This window comes from Salvia hispanica, chromosome 6 (genome assembly GCF_023119035.1).
Source record: "Salvia hispanica cultivar TCC Black 2014 chromosome 6, UniMelb_Shisp_WGS_1.0, whole genome shotgun sequence".
Lineage (NCBI taxonomy): Eukaryota > Viridiplantae > Streptophyta > Magnoliopsida > Lamiales > Lamiaceae > Salvia > Salvia hispanica.
The window spans coordinates 12,163,003-12,184,978 of record NC_062970.1 but is presented as its reverse complement, the minus strand read 5'-3'; the positions used below and the strand labels follow the sequence as shown (position 1 = coordinate 12,184,978).

General features: G+C 36.8%; 3 protein-coding genes across 3 annotated transcripts; 2 read left to right on the top strand and 1 right to left on the bottom strand.

Moving 5' to 3' along the window:
* Positions 1–9,936: 9,936 nt before the first annotated feature.
* LOC125193119 (26S proteasome regulatory subunit 8 homolog A) lies at positions 9,937–13,747 on the top strand. Its single transcript, XM_048090861.1, has 9 exons — positions 9,937–10,235; positions 10,876–10,973; positions 11,732–11,956; positions 12,047–12,109; positions 12,186–12,349; positions 12,444–12,600; positions 12,720–12,818; positions 12,977–13,087; positions 13,371–13,747. Exons 1-9 carry the CDS (start codon positions 10,040–10,042, stop codon positions 13,509–13,511), a joined length of 1,254 nt encoding a protein of 417 aa, XP_047946818.1. The 5' UTR covers positions 9,937–10,039; the 3' UTR covers positions 13,512–13,747.
* Positions 13,748–14,368: 621 nt separating this feature from the next.
* LOC125193117 (boron transporter 4-like) lies at positions 14,369–17,453 on the top strand. Its single transcript, XM_048090859.1, has 10 exons — positions 14,369–14,734; positions 14,801–14,883; positions 14,944–15,136; positions 15,222–15,360; positions 15,440–15,772; positions 15,849–16,022; positions 16,094–16,306; positions 16,379–16,698; positions 16,818–17,097; positions 17,186–17,453. Exons 1-10 carry the CDS (start codon positions 14,640–14,642, stop codon positions 17,294–17,296), a joined length of 1,941 nt encoding a protein of 646 aa, XP_047946816.1. The 5' UTR covers positions 14,369–14,639; the 3' UTR covers positions 17,297–17,453.
* Positions 17,454–17,852: 399 nt separating this feature from the next.
* LOC125193118 lies at positions 17,853–21,329 on the bottom strand. Its single transcript, XM_048090860.1, has 7 exons — positions 20,889–21,329; positions 20,183–20,487; positions 19,277–19,957; positions 18,883–19,008; positions 18,577–18,780; positions 18,292–18,492; positions 17,853–18,217 (listed from the first exon to the last, which is right to left on the bottom strand). Exons 1-7 carry the CDS (start codon positions 21,154–21,156, stop codon positions 18,110–18,112), a joined length of 1,893 nt encoding a protein of 630 aa, XP_047946817.1. The 5' UTR covers positions 21,157–21,329; the 3' UTR covers positions 17,853–18,109.
* Between the last annotated feature and the right edge of the window lie 647 nt (positions 21,330–21,976).

The window sequence follows — 21,976 nt, the reverse complement described above, 5'->3', positions numbered from 1 at the left end:
ACCGACACACGAATAAGATAAACCCATTCCAACATATGCTGCTCGGCATTTATAGGTTGATTCTTAAATAAAATAATAATAATAATTAATTTATTTATTTATTTATTTATTTATTTTTATTATTAAAACCAATCTTGAATAATGTCAAAATAATATTTTAAACTCAATAATCATTATTTTAGTAATTTTTTATCTAGTAATCTATACTTCTATACTACCTTAAAAGCAAGGTTTTTTAGGGGGGAAATTTCAAGGAACGGAGCCAATTTTCAAATTATAGATTGGGAGGTAATTTGTGAGAAAGCATGACATGGTTGATTGGTTGGGTAATATTTTACGCCAACTTGTAGCAAAAATGTTTTGAAATATGGACTTGCTTAATGGTTTTGAAATGGTTTGGGTAATGTTTTGATTGGTTGGGTAATATTTTACGCCAACTTGCTTAACCCTTAGGGCCCGTTTTTTAACCCGGACTTCTATGGAGTTTAAAATATGGACCAAGTGTCCGCGTGACAAAATACTACTCCATCCGTCCTGCTTAAGATAACACGTTTTCCTTTTTAGTTTGTCCCAACTAAGATGACACATTTCCTTTTTTGGTAACTTTCTCTCTCCAATTAATACACTCAACCACTTTTTCTCATTCCTATTAAAATATTCATCTTTCTTTATCTCTCTACTTTAATACTTACACCCACCTTCTTTCTCTCCAATTAAACACTTTAACCAATAACTCCTAAAATCCCGTGCCGGCTAAGCAATGTGTCATTTTAGCCGGGACGGAGGGAGTAATAATCAATCAAATCATCTTACGCAACTCTCATATTAAGATTTTGAAAGGATTCTCAAACTTGAATCCAAATACAAGGTTTATTAGAGTAAAAAACAAGTACTCCCTCCGTCCTACTCAAGATGGCCACATTCTTGAGTGGCACGAGATTTTAAGAAGTATTGTTAGGTGGAATAAAGTAGAGAGGAAAAAAGTAGTTGTATATTTTAATGAGGAGAGATGAGAGAGGGGATTATTTCCAAAATTGGAAAGTGGTCATCTTGATTGGGACAAATAAAAAAGGAAAGGTGGTCATCTTGAATGGAACGGAGGGAGTATTTTTTTAGAGCTAAAATTTTAGGGGGCAAAATGCCAAAATGAGACCATAAAGGATGGTATGGGTAAATACACGAGTTACATACACGTTGTTCTGTATATACCAACCCAATAAACATACTCCATAACCCTGATTTTAGGGGAAAATTTTAGAGAAATAGAGCCAATTTTCAAACTAATTTTTGGGAGGGAATTTGTGAGCAAACAAATGGTTGTTTCCACGAGAATGCAATGGGAAAGGTTTTTTCATTTTTTTTTAAATTTTAATTATTGTATTTTTAAAAGCTGCAATGACATCAGATTATCCAATGGTTGGTACAATTAGATATCATGAACCTCATTTACATGTTTAGACTGTAGGGATACAGAGTGCGGAAGCGTGATAAATTCAACCAAAGATAATGAGAAATTGATAAAGATAGTAAAAATGACACAAGGGTTTTTAGGTGGAAAAACCCTCCGTAAATAGAGGTAAAAAACCACCGGCGAGAGAGCCAAAAATTCCACTAAAATATTGATGGGAGTACAAAATATTTTCTCCAGACTAACAAAACAAATAGCCAACAAATTCGCTACAAGGATAATAATCCCAAAATAAGAAGTAGAGAACAAGAGAAAATATAAATGGAGGAAGAGCTATAAATTTGATGTGAGAATAGCGTATGGTGTTGTGCTCTGGGGTTGAACATTTGCAACAAAGAGGAAGCCTATTTATAGGCAAATGCAGCCAACTACTTGAAGACTTAGAGTATGAAATCATTTAAGGCCATTAATGAGATAAATTAGTATGAACTCATTTAATAGAATGGCAAATGTAGTTGAAGGTTGGCCGCAACTTTTGACTCCCCAAAGGAGAACATTCCCCAACAAATCTCCACCTTGGTCTCCTTTTGAGTGGAATACTCTCTCGCCATGAACTCTTGATTAGTTACAAATTATGCCCGCTAAGTCCAGACAATGATCGAGTTGGAAGTGGTTTGGTTAACATATCTGCAGGATTTTCAGTTGTGTGGATTTTCTCCACAGTAATATCTCCTGCATCAACAATATCACGGATGAAGTGGTGCTTAATATCAATATGCTTGGTCTTTGAGTGATGCTTGTTGTTCCTGGTCAAGTGGACAACACTCTGACTGTCGTAGAACACAACAAGAATGTCTTATTGTAGACCAAGTTCAGATACCAAGCCTCGGAGCTAGCTAACCTCCTTCACTCCTTCAGTAGCAGCAATATATTCTGCTTCAGTGGTAGATAAAGCTGTAACAGCTTGAAGTGATGAATACCAACTGATAGCAGAACCGCAGAGTGTAAAGATATAGGCTGAAAGTGACCTTTCCCGGTCTAAATCACCATCATAGTCGGCATCAACATAACCAACTACGCCTCCTGGATCAGACTTATGTCTGTCAAATACCAAACCAATATCAGGAGAACCCTTCAAGTAACGAAGGATCCATTTGACAGCTTCCCAATGCTGTTTGCCAGGATTGTGCATGAATCTGCTAACAATGATAACAGCACAAGCCAAATCAGGCCTAGTACAAACCATAGCGTACATAAGGCTTCCGACTGCGTTAGAATACGAGACATGTAACATGCGCCTTTGGTCCTCTTCGAACTGTGGACACTGATCTGATGACAACTTAAAGTGGGCGGCAAGTGGAGTATTAACAGCTTTGCAATCTCGCATTCCAAATCTGTCAAGCATCTTCATAACATACTTTTCCTGTGATAGAAAAAGTTTTCCAGCTTGACGATCTTTATTAATCTCCTTCCAAGAATCTTCTTGGCAGGACCTAGATCCTTCATATCAAATTCATTATTGAGCTGCACGTTTAATTTGTCGACAAGAGTTTTATCTCTTGCAGCAATTAACATATCGTCAACATATAATAACAAATATATGAATGACTCATCAGATGTCCTTTGAAAATAAACACAATTATCATAACTACTTCTCGAGTAGCCATGTCCAGTCATGAAGGAATCAAACCTCTTATACCATTGTCTTGGTGACTGCTTCAAACCATAAAGAGATTTCTTCAAACGGCATACATAGTTCTCCTTTCCAGGAACAACGAACCCCTCCGGCTGCTGATATAAATCTCTTCCTCAAGATTACCATGAAGAAAAACAGTTTTCACATCTAACTGTTCCAGCTCCAAATCATACAAGGCAACTAGAGCAAGTAATACACGAATTGAAGAATGTTGAACAACAGGAGAAAATACTTCGCTAAAGTCAATACATTAATGTTGATCAAAACCTCTTACAACAAATCTTGCTTTGTACCTTGCATTCTCAACACCGGGGATGCCTTCTTTTATCTTAAAGATCCACTTGCAACTAATGACTCGTTTGCCTTCTGGCAACTTCACCAAATCCCATGTTTCATTTTTTAGAAGACTCTTGACTTCTTCTTGCATAGCAGCAATCCACTTTGATGAGTTGTCACTAGAGATAGCTTCGGAATAATTCTTGGGTTCACCATCTTCACCCATCTCTTGTGCAATAGTCAATGCATAAGCAATGTTGGCAGATTCTGCGATCAGTCTTTGAGTCGGCTTTCTGGGTCTTTGTTGTGGAAGTCCTTGAGCCATAGACTATGGTTGTGGTAAACCTCGACGTTGAGGTGGATGTTGTTGTGGACTCCTTTGGTCAGCAGTGACTTCATCTTCTTGAGTGGTGGAAGAATTAGGGACATTTGCGTCCTGAATAGGAGTTTCAGTCTCAAACTCCACCTTCTCTTGAGTATCCTCCTGATTATTTGTATAAGTGGAGGGAACAACAATATCTTTTCCAGAAGATAGCATAGCATTTTCATTAAAGGTTACATTTCGACTGTGAAATATTTTGTGAGACTTAGGGTCATACAAACGATAACCTTTAACCCCTAAGCCATAACCTATGAAAATGCATTTCTTAGCACGAGGTTCCAATTTTCCCTCGTTCACATGAGAATAAGCAGGACAACCAAATATTCTAAAATTAGAATAATCAACAGGGTTACCTGACCAAACTTCTTCTGGAATTTTGCAGTCGAGTGATCGATTTGGTGAGCGGTTGATCAAGTAGCAAGCTGTTGAAGCTGCTTCCGCCCAAAATTCTTTCCCCAAAGTAGAATGGGAGAGCATGCAACGAACTTTCTCCAAGATGGTTCTGTTCATTCTTTCCGCAACTACATTTTTGTTGTGGAGTTCCTGAAACGGTGAAATGCCTGGCAATACCTTCTTTCTTGCAGAAATCATTGAACTCATTTGAACAAAACTCGAGGCCATTGTCTGTCCTTAGCCTCTTGATTTTCTTGCCAGTCTGGTTCTCAATCAATAATTTCCACTCTTTAAAAGTGGAAAATGCATCATTCTTTTGCTTGAGAAAATAGACCTAGAGCTTACGTGAGAAATCATCAATAAATGTCAACATATAGTGACATTTACCTTTGGAGGGAACTCTCGATGGACCCCAAAGATCTGAATGGATGTAATCCAAAGTACCTTTGGTCCTGTGAATGACTTTGGGAAAACTAACATTTTTCTGCTTACCAAATATGCAATGTTCGCAGAAATCTACCTTGCCGGTACAATGGTTACCAAGATAGCCATTCTTCTTGAGAATTTGGATTCCCTTCTTACTCATGTGGCCCAATCTCAAATGCCACAACTTGGTGTCGTCTTTGTTGGAAGAGGCGACGGCTGCAGAACTGTAAGGGTTGAACTGTAACAGTTGAACCCTGCAGCAAATATAAACTGCCAGATCGAATTGCCTTTAGTAACACAAGAGATCCCTTGGACACTTTTAGAACTCCACCTCCAGCTGAGTATCTACACCCTTGAGATTCAAGAATGCCTAGGTAAATGAGATTCCGTTTCAAATCAGGGACATGTTTGACACCGGTCAAAGTTTTAACAACTCCATTATGTGTCTTGATTTTGATTGTACCTTTGCCGACAACTTTGCATTGAGCATCGTTGCCCATTAAGACAAGACCACCATTAAATGATTCATAGGTGGTAAACCAGTCTCTATGAGGAGACATGTGACAAGTACAACCAGAATAAAAAACCCAGTCATTTTTAGACCTTAGCTCAGTATCAGAAGCAATAAAACAATCCCCATCAGATTCAGTTTATGCAAAACTAGCTTCGGCAGATTTATCGGGTTGCTTACCCTTATCTTCTCTGTTTTGCTTATTTTTCAATTTATAGCACTCAGAGATTTCGTGCCCTTTTTTCTTGCAATAACGACAATACTTAGAGTTTTTACCTCTAGATTTTAGTCGATTTGGATTTATTTTTACCGTTGGAACCTACTTCTTGGTTTCTCCCTCTAACTACTAGTCCCTCACCCGAACTTTAAGAATGAGTTTGGGTATCAATTTTTTCTTTGGACAGTAGATTAGATTTGACATCATCAAAGCTCAAGGTAATACAATTACCATAAAGCATGATTTCTTTGAAATGTCTATATGAGGGTGACAAAAAAACAATAAGTAGTACGGCTTTATCCTCATCATCAATTTTGACATCCAAATTTTCCAAATCAATTATGATGGAATTGAATTCATCAAGATGAGATTGAATGGGAGTACCTTTAGACATACGGAGAGTGAAGAGTCGCTCCTTTAATCGGAGTTTATTTGCAAGAGTTTTGGTCATGTATAAAGACTCGAGTTTACTCCATATACCTGCTGCACTTTTCTCATTGATGACTTCACGTAGCACCTCACGGGATAGACATAATTGGATTGTGGACAACGCCTTTTCATCCATCTCCTCCCATTGCTCCTCCGTAGTAGTGGATGGCTTCATCATTTTGCCGGATAGAACCTTCATCAGGCCATTTTGGGCAAGAACAACCAGCATCTGGACTCGCCAAATAGCAAAACTAATTTAACATCAAATTTCTCAATGTCGAATTTCGTCGACATATTTAAAAAAATATCCCAGTTGAACTATAGCAGCTCTGGTACCAATATGTAGGGGTACAGAGTGCGGAAGCGTGATAAATTCAACCAAAGATAATGATAAATTGATAAAGATAGTAAAAATGACACCAGGGCTTTTAGGTGGAAAAACCCTCCGTAAATAGAGGTAAAAAACCACCGGCGAGAGAGCCAAAAATTCCACTAAAATATTGATGGGAATACAAAATATTTTTTCCAGACTAACAAAACAAATAGCCCACAAATTCTCTACAAGGATAATAATCCCAAAATAAGAAGTAGAGAACAAGAGAAAATATAAGTGGAGGAAGAGCTATAAATTTGATGTGAGAATAGCGTATGGTGTTGTGCTATGGGGTTGCACATTTGCAACGAAGAGGAAGCCTATTTATAGGCAAATACAGCCAACTACTTGAAGACTTAGAGTATGAAATCATTTAAGGAGAACATTCCCAACATAGACTTATAGTCAATAGGACATAAGGCTTATTTTAACTAAACCAATTATACTACTCCCTCCCTCCCGCTTTAGGAGTCCCGGTTGAGTCGGGCACTTGTTTTAAGAAAAAAGTATTTGAATGTGTAATAAATAAATATTGTAGTGGATGTTGGGACCCACTTTTAATTGAGTGTCCAATAAATAAATGTTGTAGTGGATGTTGAGATCCACTTTTAACACTTTTTTATTAATTTTAGTGGATGTTGGGACCTGCTTTTAACACTTTGTAGGCATTTTTTATTAATTTATCTCAACCGGGACTCCTAAAGCGGGACGCCCAAAATTGATCAACCGGGACTCCTAAAGCGGGACGGAGGGAGTATCAATCAATCATACTCCATCAATTTGCAAAAGATTTAACTAAATCAATTATATACACCAACAGATAATACACAATTACCAGTTAATACTTGCCTCCCAATATTAAAGCTGAAAATTTAATCAATCAATTAAATCAGGTGCAAGACTAATCCAAAAGTGATTTCTTGATTTTTTTAATTAAATATATTTCAAAATACAGTTTATTCTTTACACCAAAAGATAATACACAAATTACCAGTAAATCTCCAAGCATTATAGTTGAAAATTTAATCAATCATCAATCAATCAAAGTAAAATTAAATCAGATGCAAGACTAATCCAAAAGTGATTTCACTTTTGTTGATTTTTTTTAATTAAATGTATTTTAAAATCCAATTTATTCTTTCCACGAATAAACAAATACACGTTCCACTTTAAAAACCCTGCTAATTAATAGAGTGTAATTTTGGGTGATTGATATTTGAGTAGATGGAAATGATAATTCAGTATTTTGTAAAACGAAGTGCATAAATAGTGATTGACAATAACTTTAAAAATGATAAATCATAGGAGTGTTTGATTTACTTAATTAGAGTGAGAATCTATCAAAATTCGGACGCTAACCTAAATTTTATTAGGTTAAAATATTTATATATCTATAGGATTTGCAGTGAAAATTTTGTTTGCCGACATGAAGATAAAAATTGGTAAAGTCCTAGCCGCCATAGCCTAACTAAATTTCTGAAAGACAGATTTTTTATGCAACAAAAGGTTTTGGGCAGCAGTTTGCATTGTATATCGATTGGAGTGCATATAGTATATCTTTCCACATGGGTTTATCAATGTATTTACACGTTTGATGTGTATTAACCTACGTGTAATATTGTGGAGCTTTTCTTGAAATGTAAATTTCCCACAGAATTTCTTCTATAAATAGTTGATAGTTGGCTTATTAATCATCATCTCTCCATCATTAATAGGTGATAGGTGTTGGTGAATGGTTGATAGTATATTTTGTGAATGGCTGATAGGTGTTGGTGATGGTGTTATTGGTGATTGTAGTGATGGGCGTGGACAAGTTGTTATTTCGGCATATTTATTGTTGAATGTAATGGTGATCCTTTGCGGAGTATTGTTTCTTCAACTTATCCAACATACGAACAAAATGTTGAGGATGTGTCTTATTTAGAAGATCGAGCTATATTAGCACCGACTTTAGAAGTTGTTGAAATGATAAATCAGTATATGATGGCTCAAAGTGGTTTGGAGGATCGAATTTATCTAAGTGTTGATAGTACAATGCAATGTAGTACGTTCTGGTATTTTAGATGAGATTCATACTCCAGAATTGTTGAATGGGATACGATGTTCTGTATTCCAAATCATGAATTACATCTCAAGATAGGCACTCCAGTGATGTTGTTGAGAAATATTGATCATGATTTGGATTGTGTAATGGTACTAGGTTGGTTATTACTAGACTTGGAAATTATGTTTTGGAAGCAAAAGTTCTTACAGGTTGTTGTGCTGGAGATTTTGTTTTTGTGCCTCGATTATGCCTAATCCCTTCTGATATCAGGTTGCCTTTCAAGTTTCAACGATGGCAATTCCCATTGATTGTATCTTATGCGATGACCATTAATAAGAGTCAGGGGCAATCCTTATCCCATGTTGGTTTATTTTTGAAGAAACCAGTTTTTAGCCATGGTCAACTTTATGTGGATATTTCAAGGGTTACAAGTCGTAAGGGTTTGAAAATTTTAGTATGTGGAAATGAAGATGAACGTTGTGATGTTACTGACAATGTAGTGTACAAAGAAGTTTTTTGTAATGTATAATGTATTTTACATTTTATTCATTGTAATTACCTATGTATATTTTACAAAGAAGTCTTCTTGTGTTTTTTTTTTGTTTTGTGTAGTCATCTTTAGGTTCTGTTTATGAGTTGCAAGAAAGTATTAGGCTCTGTTTTGTTTCATGAATTATATGCAGCAAATACATGTTAGAGTATTCCTTTTATATATTGATTATATATTGACCTAAGCAGATTGATTACTAAGGATGTACATATTCTATGGCAAGTTAAAGCTAGATGGAACTTTAGGGGATATGTGGCACCTCATACTATGATATTTCAGATGCTGTAGTTTTCCTAATTTTAATACGTAAAGCTGCTTAATCATAATTATAGTTTAAGAAGTTTCTCTAAATAATCTTTAGTTAAAAGTTGAGCAAATTATAATGATTTTGTTGGATTATAGAATGAGTGAAAAAGGAGCCATTGAATTGATGTTTTAGTGTTGGAGTACTGCTCCAAGTCTCTCAGTTTAAATATATTTTTCATCTCACTAAATTGAATATTCTAAAATTTAATAATAACAATCATAAAATAAATGATTAATATAACCCAAAGTTATGTACTAACACAATTGATATAAAAAGTTCGTCAGCAGCGCAATGTGCGGGGGATGACTAGTTTGTCTTTTCGTACTGAGTTTATTTAAACAACAAAGTAATTTAAAATGAGCTATTAATGTAGGGAAGTTGGTCTCTAAAATCATGAACTTTGCCTAAAATTTGGTATTTCCCATGAACTTTGAAATTGGTATATAATATCACGAACTTTGCATTTTGTTTGGTATTTCCCAAACTCACTCAAATAAAATATTTTCATCAAAATCTTATTTAACATAGGCAACCTTGATATGTTTTATAATATTTGAAACCACTTTTTAAGTTCATAACATGTAGCATTAAAAGTCACGTTGAAAACCACGTTGATTTAATTGTTCCAAGTATGATAAAAAAGCCTCGTAAGTTAGTCAAATATAGCAAAAACATGCCGTGGGAAATACCAAACAAAATGCAAAGTTCGTGATATTACATACCAATTTCAAAGTTCATGAGAAATACCAAATTTTAAGCAAAGTTCATGGTTTTAGAGACCAATTTCCCATTAATGTAATTGACATGAACGTTTGGGGCCGAAAATGCATATCATGAAACCCTGGGGAATTTCTAAATTAAGCGAAACAAATGTCCTATATAATAAATAAAAATAAGTAACAAAAAAATTGAGGCGGTGTAGACTGTGAGACTCCAAATTCAAGGACTGTGGTACCCTTTTTGGCTTGGCAAAGACGAAAACCCAATTATTCTCCGATCTCCTCACATATCGAACGACGACGTATCAATGGCGACGGCGGCGATTATCGCTCGGCAGGCCGATGAAGCGAAGCGCCAACACCAACAGGGCGCTGCTTCCGGCGGCGGTGAAGGGCTCCGCCAGTATTATCAGCAGACTATACAGGATTTGCAGCTGTTGTCCCGTCAGAAACATCACGATCTCCAGCGTCTCGAAGCTCAGCGCAATGACCTTAATGCTCGAGGTTTTCTTCAATTCGCTCATGGATTTAAATGATATGTGTAATTTTAATTGTTGCTTTGCTGAAAACCCTAGGGTCTGTTGTAGTAGTTTCGCTTTCATTATTCTCTACAGAGCTCTCAAAATGTGAAATTAATTGCACCTCTTTTTTAGCTTTCTCCAGCTTCGTATTCTGTTTATTCTCGCCTTATCAATTTATATTGGGTTTTGTTATGGGCAGCCTGTAGTTGATAATTTGAAAGAATTCCAATCCGTTGATTGCCTTATTTCGGTTCTATGGGTTTATATCATATAGTTGTTGGAACTTTTCTTCAAAAAAAGCAGTACAGCGGAATTTTACAGTCTGTTAAATGCCTGCTTATGTTCCTCAATGAGAAGCAAGTAATTTAAGACATAATTTTAAGGTTCATGTTGCTAAAAGCATCCTCATATTATGTAAGTTCTGTGTTTATGTTTTGCCACACTCAGGTCTTCTATGAATGTTGATTGTGACGGAGCTTTTATCTTAATCTAGATACCATTATTGTGTTTCCGAAGCGCTATGAGTAGAAATTAGGTCATAAATCCTAGATAAGAACAATATCATTCAAGTAAAAGACATGCTTGGCATTCTTATAAAAAACTACTTGCTTCCTTAATGACAGTGCGATCATTAAAGGAAGAGTTGCAGCTTCTCCAGGAGCCTGGATCATATGTGGGCGAAGTTGTCAAAGTTATGGGAAAATCAAAGGTCCTCGTTAAGGTTGGTTTTTAACTACTGTCAACAACATTTCTTAGTTTTTTTTTGTGGGTGACAATATCAAATCTTTCAATACCATTTTGTCTCCTTCACTCAGTGTTATGTATGTAAATAAGAAAAAGAAGAAAGGAAAGGAATTATGGTCTTCTGGTCTAGTGTGCCTTTTGCCTAATGCTTCCATCTGACACTAGAAAAAATGTGTTGTTGTATCATTCTTTATTATAACTAGACATCCTCGTGCCTGTGAATGCTTCTTCCATTCCATGAATGTAGCTGCTATTAGTAATGGGTTTAGGCAACCTTTAATATGGAGGTGACAGTTAAAATGTGTTTCTTGTGTTATTCCTTGTTACTGCTACAGAAAAATTCACGCACTGAATTAGGTCCGTGAATATCATATATTTGAATATGCAAGTATGCAACCTAGACATATATTTGAGTATGCAACCTAGTTACCTAGAATAAGTGGTCGGAAAAATAATACTTCCAGGGTGTTATTTTTTAGTATTTACTTTAGGTGTTTGGGAGGTCTGAGTTTGAGATTGCAACAATGGATCCACCAAGAAATAAGTTATATTCAAATTCAACCTCCTTGACTGAAAAGATAGGGGGAAGAGAATGGTTTATGGCTTCATTTTACACTAAGAGGTTAGAGGGAGATAAAAAACATGTGCTATGTCTCAGCCTGATATATTGTTATATTTGCTGTCACATTGTAACATTCTTTCTCAATTAGTGTTTATTTTGCTCTCTTTGCTTAGGTTCATCCTGAGGGCAAGTATGTAGTTGACATTGACAAGAGCATTGATATCACTAAGATTACCCCTTCAACAAGGGTTGCTCTACGTAATGATAGTTATGTGCTCCACTTGGTCCTGCCTAGTAAAGTTGATCCGTTGGTGAATCTCATGAAAGTTGAAAAAGTTCCAGACTCCACTTATGACATGATTGGTGGTCTTGACCAGCAAATTAAAGAGATAAAAGAGGTACTCATTCTATGGTTTCACTTTATTACAGTTTGAGATAGTAAATGTTAGAGAACTATCTTTTTTATATCCTTATGTCTTGTGTTATAGGTGATTGAGCTTCCAATCAAGCATCCAGAATTGTTTGAGAGTCTAGGAATAGCCCAACCAAAGGTAACTACCGACACATCGTACTATTGTTACTTGACATCCTGTGTTTTCTAACATATACATTTTTGGACTTCTAAAGGGAGTGTTGCTATATGGACCTCCTGGAACTGGTAAGACACTGCTCGCAAGGGCAGTGGCTCACCATACTGACTGCACTTTCATCAGAGTTTCGGGCTCTGAGCTAGTTCAAAAGTACATTGGAGAAGGCTCTAGGATGGTTAGAGAACTCTTTGTCATGGCCAGGTTAGTTCTTTTCAGCAGCAAGTTATCAACCATCTCGACATATTTAATGAAAATGTGTTTCCTATGATGCATTCCTGATCATGTTTTTTGACAGAGAGCATGCTCCATCCATCATCTTCATGGATGAAATTGATAGCATTGGATCTGCTCGTATGGAATCTGGAAGTGGAAATGGGGATAGTGAGGTTCAGCGAACTATGCTGGAGCTTCTTAATCAACTTGATGGCTTTGAAGCCTCTAACAAGATAAAAGTATTCCTTACTGCCTGCTGATTTTATACCTAATCTTATACTTTCCTTTTGATTCTGTTAAAGATTCATCATAGATGAGTTTAATGACAATTTTGTGTCATTTTCTATGCTCTATACAGGTATTGATGGCTACCAACAGAATTGACATTCTGGACCAAGCTCTTCTTAGGCCTGGAAGAATTGATAGGAAGATTGAGTTCCCAAATCCTAATGAAGAGGTTAGTGGTGCTTGTTCTAATCATACATTTATCTGTATAGTGGACTTGATGCTATAAAACTTTTGAATTCTAATTGTTTCCTCATAATTTTCATATGTAAGTCTAAATTGATATTTTTATTTTGACTCTGAAATACTAATCTGTGGAAACTTCTCCAGTCTCGGTGGGATATCTTGAAGATTCATTCAAGGAAAATGAATTTAATGCGAGGGATTGATCTAAAGAAGATTGCTGAGAAGATGAATGGAGCATCTGGTGCAGAACTCAAGGTATGCCTGGTGCTTGCTTACATGAAAGTTTACCTCTTTAAATTAGTGAACTATATAGGAGTTCTTGGTTATAGGTATTTGGATGAAAAATCAGAAATATGATGCAACAGCTTGACTTATAGTTACTGCCTAAATTTGAGTCTTAATGAAATATGTTGAAAATGATGTTTTCATCAGAAGCACAGATTCCAAGCAGAACTCGCCTCTTTTCCTTGCATCTTTCTGAACCAAAATTAATAAAGCTGTTGCCCTAATAAACTGTGGAACTTTGTAATTTTGGCAGGCTGTTTGCACTGAAGCCGGAATGTTTGCTCTGAGAGAGAGAAGGGTTCATGTCACTCAGGAGGACTTTGAGATGGCAGTTGCCAAGGTCATGAAGAAGGAAACCGAGAAAAACATGTCTTTGAGGAAGCTCTGGAAGTAAATGAATGATAGAATGGCATTACCGTTGGTCTGGGTCATGAGGGTCCTTAGACGACTTACCAAATTTATAATCAGCCAGGCAGACTCAGTTCAATTTGATTACTCGTAGTTCATATGATTTGATGTATTTGCACCACTTGTTATAATTCAGCTTTTGTGCATTCCTTTTCTGCTTGTTGCTCTTGATTGGTATGGACTATGGATCTTGCTGAATACAGGGCGGAGATATTGTTCGTATGCACAGAAATTATATTCCAATCGCAGAATGCTTGAGAATAGAGGACTAAAAAGTCGTTTTTAGAGGATGCCTCAAATATTTCTATTCTGTTATATTCCTATCGCAAAATGCTTGGGATATAAATATATTAGTACTATAATTTACAATCAAGCATTAAATATGAGATATAAGGGCTACACATTATAATTAGTTCTGTCCTATTCAAAATAGATATTTACTAAACTTTAATAACTTACAGCCTATTAGTTCCTTCTATATAAATATGATCTACGTATCGTACAAAAGTATTTAATTTTTATATTTATAGAGCTGAATTCTGACTTCTCATGGAACTAAAAATTCTCTGTATAATTAATAGGAGTACTATTTGAACTCAATCCAGTAACCCCAGAACGTAATGGATGACAAAAATTATGTGCTTAATTCATATTTAAACATTTAAATTCACAACTTTCCAAAATAAAATTCTAAAAAATTCTTCTCCAGACACTACAAATACTCATGCAAAATCTTATTTTATGTATGTAAAACATATATGCTGCATGCATAAATTTATATATGGACTTTGCAGCTGGACGCGTCTTGATCAGGTGATCATGAAAAATGTGCTACAGACTTGTTACTTTTTCCAGTGTTAAAAGTTTAAGGATACATAAATAATCCATGCTCAATTGTCTTCATCATTGATTTCATGCACCAATAATGGTTTTCAATTCAGGTTGGAAACTAAATTTTTGGCATTGACTTTCTCAGCATTCAATTATACTATTCCCCAATTTTCTCTGTTTCTGTGCACTCAAATAAACGCCTGCATGTCTACTTATATGCAAAAGCCATTTTTTGCAATGTGTGTGACTTGATACTACACTAAAAGATATTTTCACCAGAAAAATGAAGGGTCCATTGAGTGGGATTAGGAAGGATGTTAATGCTAGAATATTTTGTTACAAGCAGGATTGGATTGACGGCTTTCGCACTGGATTCGGGTACTTATTATCTCTTCATCCTTCAAGAAGAATAAGAATAAGATGATCTTGTTTTGTTTGTTTCAGGATACTTGCTCCAACTACCTATATCTTCTTTGCATCAGCTCTTCCTGTCATTGCCTTTGGAGAGCAGATCAGCAGGGAAACTGGTAAACTTAACTGTCTTTACTTTTTTGTTTGAGAGTTACTGTTTTCTTTTTTCATCTCAGATGGGAGCTTGAGCACTGTGGAAACTCTTGCATCGACTGCTATCTGTGGCGTCATACACTCGATCATAGGCGGACAGCCACTGCTGATACTAGGAGTTGCTGAGCCAACTATGATTATGTATTCTTATCTCTACAAACTTGCCAAAGGGAGACAAGATTTGGGGGAGAAGCTCTTCTTGCCTTGTGCTGGATGGTACCTACTACCATAATAGCATCACTTTTTTAGTACTATCTTTTTCCAACACATTCTTGTTGATGCTGTGTTCTTAATTGGACAGGGTTTGTGTTTGGACATCTCTCCTCTTGTGTCTTCTTGCAATCTTTAATGCTGCTTCAATCATACACAAATTCACCCGAATCGCAGGGGAAACATTCGGCATGTTGATCACTGTCCTCTTCATCCAAGAAGCTATCAAGGTATATTGATTACTATTCCAAATCACCAACTTTTACATTTTTAGTGATAATAGTCTTATTTTCCTGATTCATATAATAGGGAATGGTGAGTGAGTTCAAGATTCCAAAAGATAAGGATCCTAATCTGGAAAAGTATAAGTTTGAATGGCTCTACGCAAATGGCTTGCTTGGTGTCGTCTTCTCATTCGGCCTCCTATACACTTCTTTAAAGAGCAGACGAGCACGATCATGGTGGTTTGGGACAAGCAGATTCAGAAGCTTTGTTGCAGACTATGGCGTGCCGTTGATGGTCTTACTCTGGACTGCAGCGTCATTCGCCATACCTAATCGAGTCTCATCTGGAGTTCCTCGAAGATTATGTAGCCCTCTTTTAATGGAATCACCCTCTCTTTACCACTGGACAGTGATGAAGGTATCCACATTTTTGTTGTCATGTTAGAAATTTTAAGGTTTCTGTGATGGTTCAGAAATGGAGTTTTTTGGAACAGGACATGGCTAAGGTTCCTATGTTGTACATATTTGGTGCGTCGCTTCCGGCTGTAATGATAGCCGGGCTCTATTTTTTCGACCACAGTGTCGCCTCACAGCTTGCTCAGCAGAAAGAGTTCAATCTCAAGAATCCATCTGCTTATCATTATGATATCTTGTTGCTTGGTTTGATGGTACGGAATTAATTAGGCCTATATTTTTTAAATTGTTTGAATGCCGTTTGGTTTGACAAATGCGCGTGCAGACTTTACTGTGTGGATTGATGGGACTGCCTCCTTCGAATGGAGTGTTGCCGCAGTCTCCTATGCATACGAAGAGCTTAGCTGTTCTTCGGAAACAGATCATTAGGAGGAAGATGGTTGAGTGCGCTAAACAAGGCATTAAGCGCAATGCGAACGCCTCAGAGATCTATGGAGAGATGCAGGCTGTTTTCGTTGAAATCGACAACTCTCCTGTTGTATGTTTCTTCCTCGAATATGAAACAAAGTTTTGGTGATTTTTGTTATGACGACTGTGAATGTTGTTGCAGACCAACAACGTCGTCAAGGAGTTGGAGAAGTTGAAGGCTGCAGTGATGAAGATCGAAGAAGAACACGAATCAAAATGCATATCAACGGCTGAAAAGCTTATTGACGAGCACTTGCCTGTTCGTGTGAACGAGCAACGCCTGAGCAACTTGCTCCAATCTCTCCTAGTCGGGGCATTGGTATGCAGCATGCCCTTGATCAAGCGAATCCCAACGTCGGTTTTATGGGGCTACTTTGCCTACATGGCCATCGATAGCCTTCTCGGTAACCAATTTTGGGAGAGGATGGTCTTTCTCTTCGTTGCACCCAGTCGTAGATACAGGTAAGTTTTCTCTTGTAAACTAGTAATTTTTTTACCTAACATTTAGTATTACTTTTGTATCAATACTTGATTGTAGCTAACAAAACCTATTTTTCTGATCATATGTATAATGTGGATAGGGTTCTTGAACAATTTCATGGATCCTATGTTGAGACAGTGCCATTTAGACACATTGCGGCCTTCACTATTTTCGAGTTTCTCTTCCTGATTGTGTGTTTTGGAGTTACTTGGATTCCGGTGGCCGGGGTTCTATTCCCATTACCCTTCTTCCTTCTCATCGCCATTCGGCAGCACTTGCTCCCGAAGATTGTCCAGCCTCAGTATCTTCAGGAGCTGGATGCTGCCGAATATGAAGAAGTCGAGGGAACTTCACAACGCTCCCTCAACTTGTCCTCGAGAGTGCGTTTTTTCACCCAAATTTGGTTTGTGTGCGTGTTTTGAGTGTGTTTATGCTAAAATTGGATCTTGTGATGAACTATTTGATTAGGAAGTGGAGGTGCATTTTCAAGTAATTGAGCAAGTGGAGATGGAAATGTGTGATGCTGAGATATCGGATGAACTATCAACAAATAGAGGAGAGCTCAAGGTTAGGAGTTAGGAGTTGGATCATTTGCTTTAACGTCTAACGGGGATAAACGCTCTCATGACAAATGATTGATTTGTATTTTATGTTTTTATATTTTTCTTCTGATGAAAAAAATCTGGATATTAGATGAAACAAATAATTTGTTGGAAACTGAATTTGAATTGTGTAATTTTTTGTGATGTTTTAAGTTGTTCAAAATTTTGCCATTTTTACTTTATTGACTTAATAAAGTACTATAGTATTTATTCTCTAACATGTACTGAAACGCATCTCAAGAATTTTGCATCAACACGTAAATAATTCAATCAACACACAATTAACCAGAATTATTGAACTCATGAATAATTAAAACGATAAGGTCTAAACATTAAATCAATAATTAAATTACCATCAAAGTCAATTAATATCTTAACCCTAAAATTCTAGAAAATTAATTACCCATAGAACCTAACAGAAGAATGTACTAAGTAATTTAATTCATGTCCAACAAAAATCCAAACTAGATGAAATCAATGAAGTAAACTATTCAAGTTTTCCCTGGGATTGATGTACTAATAGGAGACCCAAATTTGTTGTTTTACAATACACAAGACTGTGATTACTCATTGTATTACTCTTCTCCATTCATTCAAGTGTTTTACAAAACTCATGTTTAATCAAACTTCCAACAAAAAAAGAAAGAAATAAAATGAGGGAAAACATAAATAAATTGCAACCAAAAGGAGAGCACAACTTGGGCTTCTTCCTCCTGGAGAGAATATACAAGACAAAACTACCTACCAACTAGTCACATAAGTATGCCCAATCAGCCTATAGCTTTAGCAATTATGGTGTTCGTAAAAGCTTAGTAATGAATGGAGATATGGCTGCGAGCAACGCCTTCGGACATTCCTCATGTGGAAGATGGCCACAACCAGATATAGCCACCATTCTCTGCAGATAGATGAAATCAGGTGATGAGAGAGGAGATTGAAAGAGATTAAAGATGTGAAAAGTGAGGAACTCACGGAATTTAGTAGTTTTGAAGACAAAGTCTGAACAGACTTTAAAGGGACAAGAGCATCTTCTGTCCCTGCAATAACTAAAACTGGCAACTCCTCAACTGCGTTGAGCATCAGTGCTGCGGTTTGTGGTTGTAAGACAGTTTCATATGATAGTCTACCGATTTCACGAAGGGCCTCCTCCCAACCTTCCACATGTAATGGGGCCTGGCATCACCCACAGCAGTAAAAAGTAAGAGTCGTTAGACATTGGTCAATAAGCAGAATTGTTAGACACATGAAAAATACTACCTTATATAGGCTCAAGACTTCAGTGGTTAGTTTGGTGGCATCGTACCAAGCTCGCCGATTCACTACTTGGGTGATCTCTGTTCGTAGCAGAGGACGCACCATGTGCTTTTTCCTTAGACTAGTGCGTAAAAGTATTCTGGCAAAGGCTGGAACTAGTTCTCTCGATAAACTAACATTCAGCAATATGACACCCTTTATATCCAGCTGAGAATATAGCAAATGAAACTAATTCTCAATCTCAAGTTCTGTATTATTTTGTACCAAAAATCACATTTACATCATAATAAAGTCTCATAATCAGCTTACATTCACAGAATTTGCTGATGACCCAAGTTTCTGCACAGCTTTCAGGGCAAGTAATCCTCCATCATCGTGGCCAACTAGCACTACTGAGGAAAACATCTCCGTGCAAAAAGAAAGTAGCAGATCCACCTGATAAATTTAAATCCTATCATATTTCTGACACATGAGCTTTACAAACCATAAAAATAATAATGCTTATAATTATAGAAATGCTCAAATGCAGGACCAACCTCCTAAGAGAGTAGTAGGGACCCTTAAATGATATTTCACGTTTAGAATAGTCGTTGCACACATTATGACGACCTATAGTTGCAATGCCAGAATCATATGCAGTATACATTTTATTCTTATCTATGCTAAGTTAAGCACATCACAGATACATAAGACTATCTATTACCTGACTATCAAGCTTGTAAGGATTAGATGATTGATTTTCCTCCCAATCATTCTTCACTGGCCTTGATGTCAAACCCCATCCAGGTCTGTCAAAAGCAGCAACAGGACAACCTGCTTGTTCGGCAAGAGTGCTAATTATCTTTCTCCAAGAGAAGACACCACCTCCAAATCCGTGGATTAGAACAATCCCACAATTTTCGACCACATCCCCATTTCTTTCTACCATTGGAGACCCTAACTTGCTGAGTTCAACCTCCTCAAAAGACTCATGCAAGCTCAAAATAGGCATGTCCTCAGATATTGGGGATGTTGGAGTGCTCGCCAGGAGGGGAGTTTCAAGCGGGGAACGACTACTATAGAACTGGTTACTGATACTCCTACGAAGACTATACTGGGTCTTCTGTGGAATGCATAATGATGGTGCATCAAAAAGTGTAGTGGAGGATAAAGAACGTGAAGGTGATCCTGGCATGTGTATCTTGTAATGAACCGTTAGCCCAAGACAAGAGAGGAATAAACTGTCCTTGTCAGCAAGTAAACTGACTGGAAGTTCCCCATCATCCAGCACCAATCCCGGTGATCTTCTCCTCGTGACACTCTCACTTCGGAAAGATTTCCCTACAGGAGTGGGTGATCGTGGAACCTTCTGGTAACCAGTGAAAATCATTTTACAAGAAAGCACCTGATAATCAAATAAAAGTATATTAGCTAAAACCTTACCTAGAGCAAAATAGATATAGAGTATTAGGAAAAATATATTTCATCATCTTTCTTCATATAATAACATGATATGAGCATGTTATGTTCTTAAGGACATTCTAATGACATTGAGCACCCATTTAAAACAATTCAGCTTTGCCTAAACAATGAATAGAAAGTACAAAGGTATGAAAGATGATGAACTAACTGCCTCAGGGTCATGGTGAAAACTGAATTTCCTTCTAGCTTTGCAACTTGTACGATACGCCACAACAATGTGGCCAAGAGCAAACACAAGAGATGACAGAAATAACACAGGCATCCCCCAAGATTTCTTCAGGTGGATCTTTTTCCTCGAAAGAGAAGCCGATGCTTCACCATCAAGTTGTGAATGAAGAGTGAATACACACGCCTTGATGGAAAGAACAAGCATTGAAAGGAATGAGCAGATTGTTACAGTTCCTAGATAGGGACCGTGTGATAATGCTGGGCCATCACACATTGTATATACACCTGCTCACATTCAAAACTGATCAGAAAAGGGCTTCACAACTCTTAATTTGATCAGTTCGTTAGTGCCAAAGCTGGATACTCGAAAACAAACAAAAATGTCAGTTCAAATATAGTTAATTATAATCCCTGATAAGTAAAACATGTGTTATATACATTCTGTAAGGAAACTAAAACAAAATCATAACTCAATCGCACTTTGAATCTTATTCAAGATTGCAGATTTATCATTAGGAGCAACAACTCTAATTTTAGAATTGCAATTTACTACATTTGCCATATGAGTTAATTATATAAAAGGACACAAACACACATTGGCAAAGCAGAGAGGTTGGTAAAATTAAAAAAAAAACATGGTCTTTTGCATTCATTGCAGCAATAAGTAAAGAGAGAAGGAATCGTACAGATGATAAGGAGAGATCTGATAACGGAAACAAGAGGAATATCCAGAAGCGAGCTCTTGAAGGCGTATCTCTCCAAATGTTCCCTAAAACTAAAGCAATTCACGCACGTAAAGCTAGATATCAACAAACAAGGAAAAACAGCGTCGGCAATCGCCACCACCACCGGCAACGCCACCAGCAGCAGCGACGAAACCATCGCCACCATGAAATAAACCGTCCTCACTCCTCTCCGCACCTTCTCCCACCACAAACCGCCCTTCGCCATCATCTTTCAAGTAGAAAACAATCGGAATGTGGATCGATGGGAAACCAGAACTCCACAGAAATCGCATCCCCGGCGTCACAACACAGAGATTGAACAAATTACAAAAAGGAATTGGATAGAGAAAGAATGAATTTTCTTCTTGTCGGAGTGTTTTTATGATTATGAATGTGTGAGAAATGAAGGGGGAACAGTGTGTGCTGTCTGTCACTTCAATCCGAGGTGTTATCATCGAATCAAATCAAAAGTCTGTTGTCTCAACTGTCAAATATTTGAATAAAATTAAATTATGTATGGAGTTGACAGTTGGTGATCAAATAAATATTTACAGTATATTTTAGTTGAAATTTTAAACTAATTGGTGTGTTATTTAATTCTACATGAACAACTTTAGCAATTTCCCAACATGCACATCACGATAAATAGAATCAAAATATAATCAGAATTCTACGATACTCATCAATAAAATAGAATTGGTTGTAAGTATTTTTCTGAATAGATCTAATTTGTAAATACTAATTTTATCCAAATAATTATCTTTCATAGTAACAAATATAGCCAAGAAAATAAGATAATTACGGTGACATGGTGAAAGACATCTTGATGATACGTAATGAGATGAAAATAATTATTTTTAATTTGCATAATTATAAGGTGGCGCCGCCCAAGGATTATGACCGTTTGATATTAAACGTGATTACATGCATCATTGACGTTAACGGAAGACATGCTGTCGGCTCCATAAATCTAACTAATTTTGCTGCGCGGACCCCACCATACCATTATTCATTCCAATTTTATTGTTTTTTTTCTTTTGTCCCTTTTA

Bases quoted from the DNA above. Each gene is read 5' to 3' on its own strand.
- LOC125193119 (XM_048090861.1), top strand. From the start codon at position 10,040: ATGGCGACGGCGGCGATTATCGCTCGGCAGGCCGATGAAGCGAAGCGC. The intron at 11,957-12,046 runs GTACTCATTCTA...CTTGTGTTATAG, and splicing joins AAATTAAAGAGATAAAAGAG to GTGATTGAGCTTCCAATCAA. The intron at 12,819-12,976 runs GTTAGTGGTGCT...AAACTTCTCCAG, and splicing joins TCCCAAATCCTAATGAAGAG to TCTCGGTGGGATATCTTGAA.
- LOC125193117 (XM_048090859.1), top strand. From the start codon at position 14,640: ATGAAGGGTCCATTGAGTGGGATTAGGAAGGATGTTAATGCTAGAATA. The intron at 16,023-16,093 runs GTACGGAATTAA...ATGCGCGTGCAG, and splicing joins TCTTGTTGCTTGGTTTGATG to ACTTTACTGTGTGGATTGAT. The intron at 16,307-16,378 runs GTATGTTTCTTC...ATGTTGTTGCAG, and splicing joins AAATCGACAACTCTCCTGTT to ACCAACAACGTCGTCAAGGA.
- LOC125193118 (XM_048090860.1), bottom strand. From the start codon at position 21,156: ATGATGGCGAAGGGCGGTTTGTGGTGGGAGAAGGTGCGGAGAGGAGTG. The intron at 18,493-18,576 runs GTAGTATTTTTC...GGGTGATGCCAG, and splicing joins AAGTCTTGAGCCTATATAAG to GCCCCATTACATGTGGAAGG. The intron at 18,218-18,291 runs GTGAGTTCCTCA...ATCTATCTGCAG, and splicing joins CTTCAAAACTACTAAATTCC to AGAATGGTGGCTATATCTGG.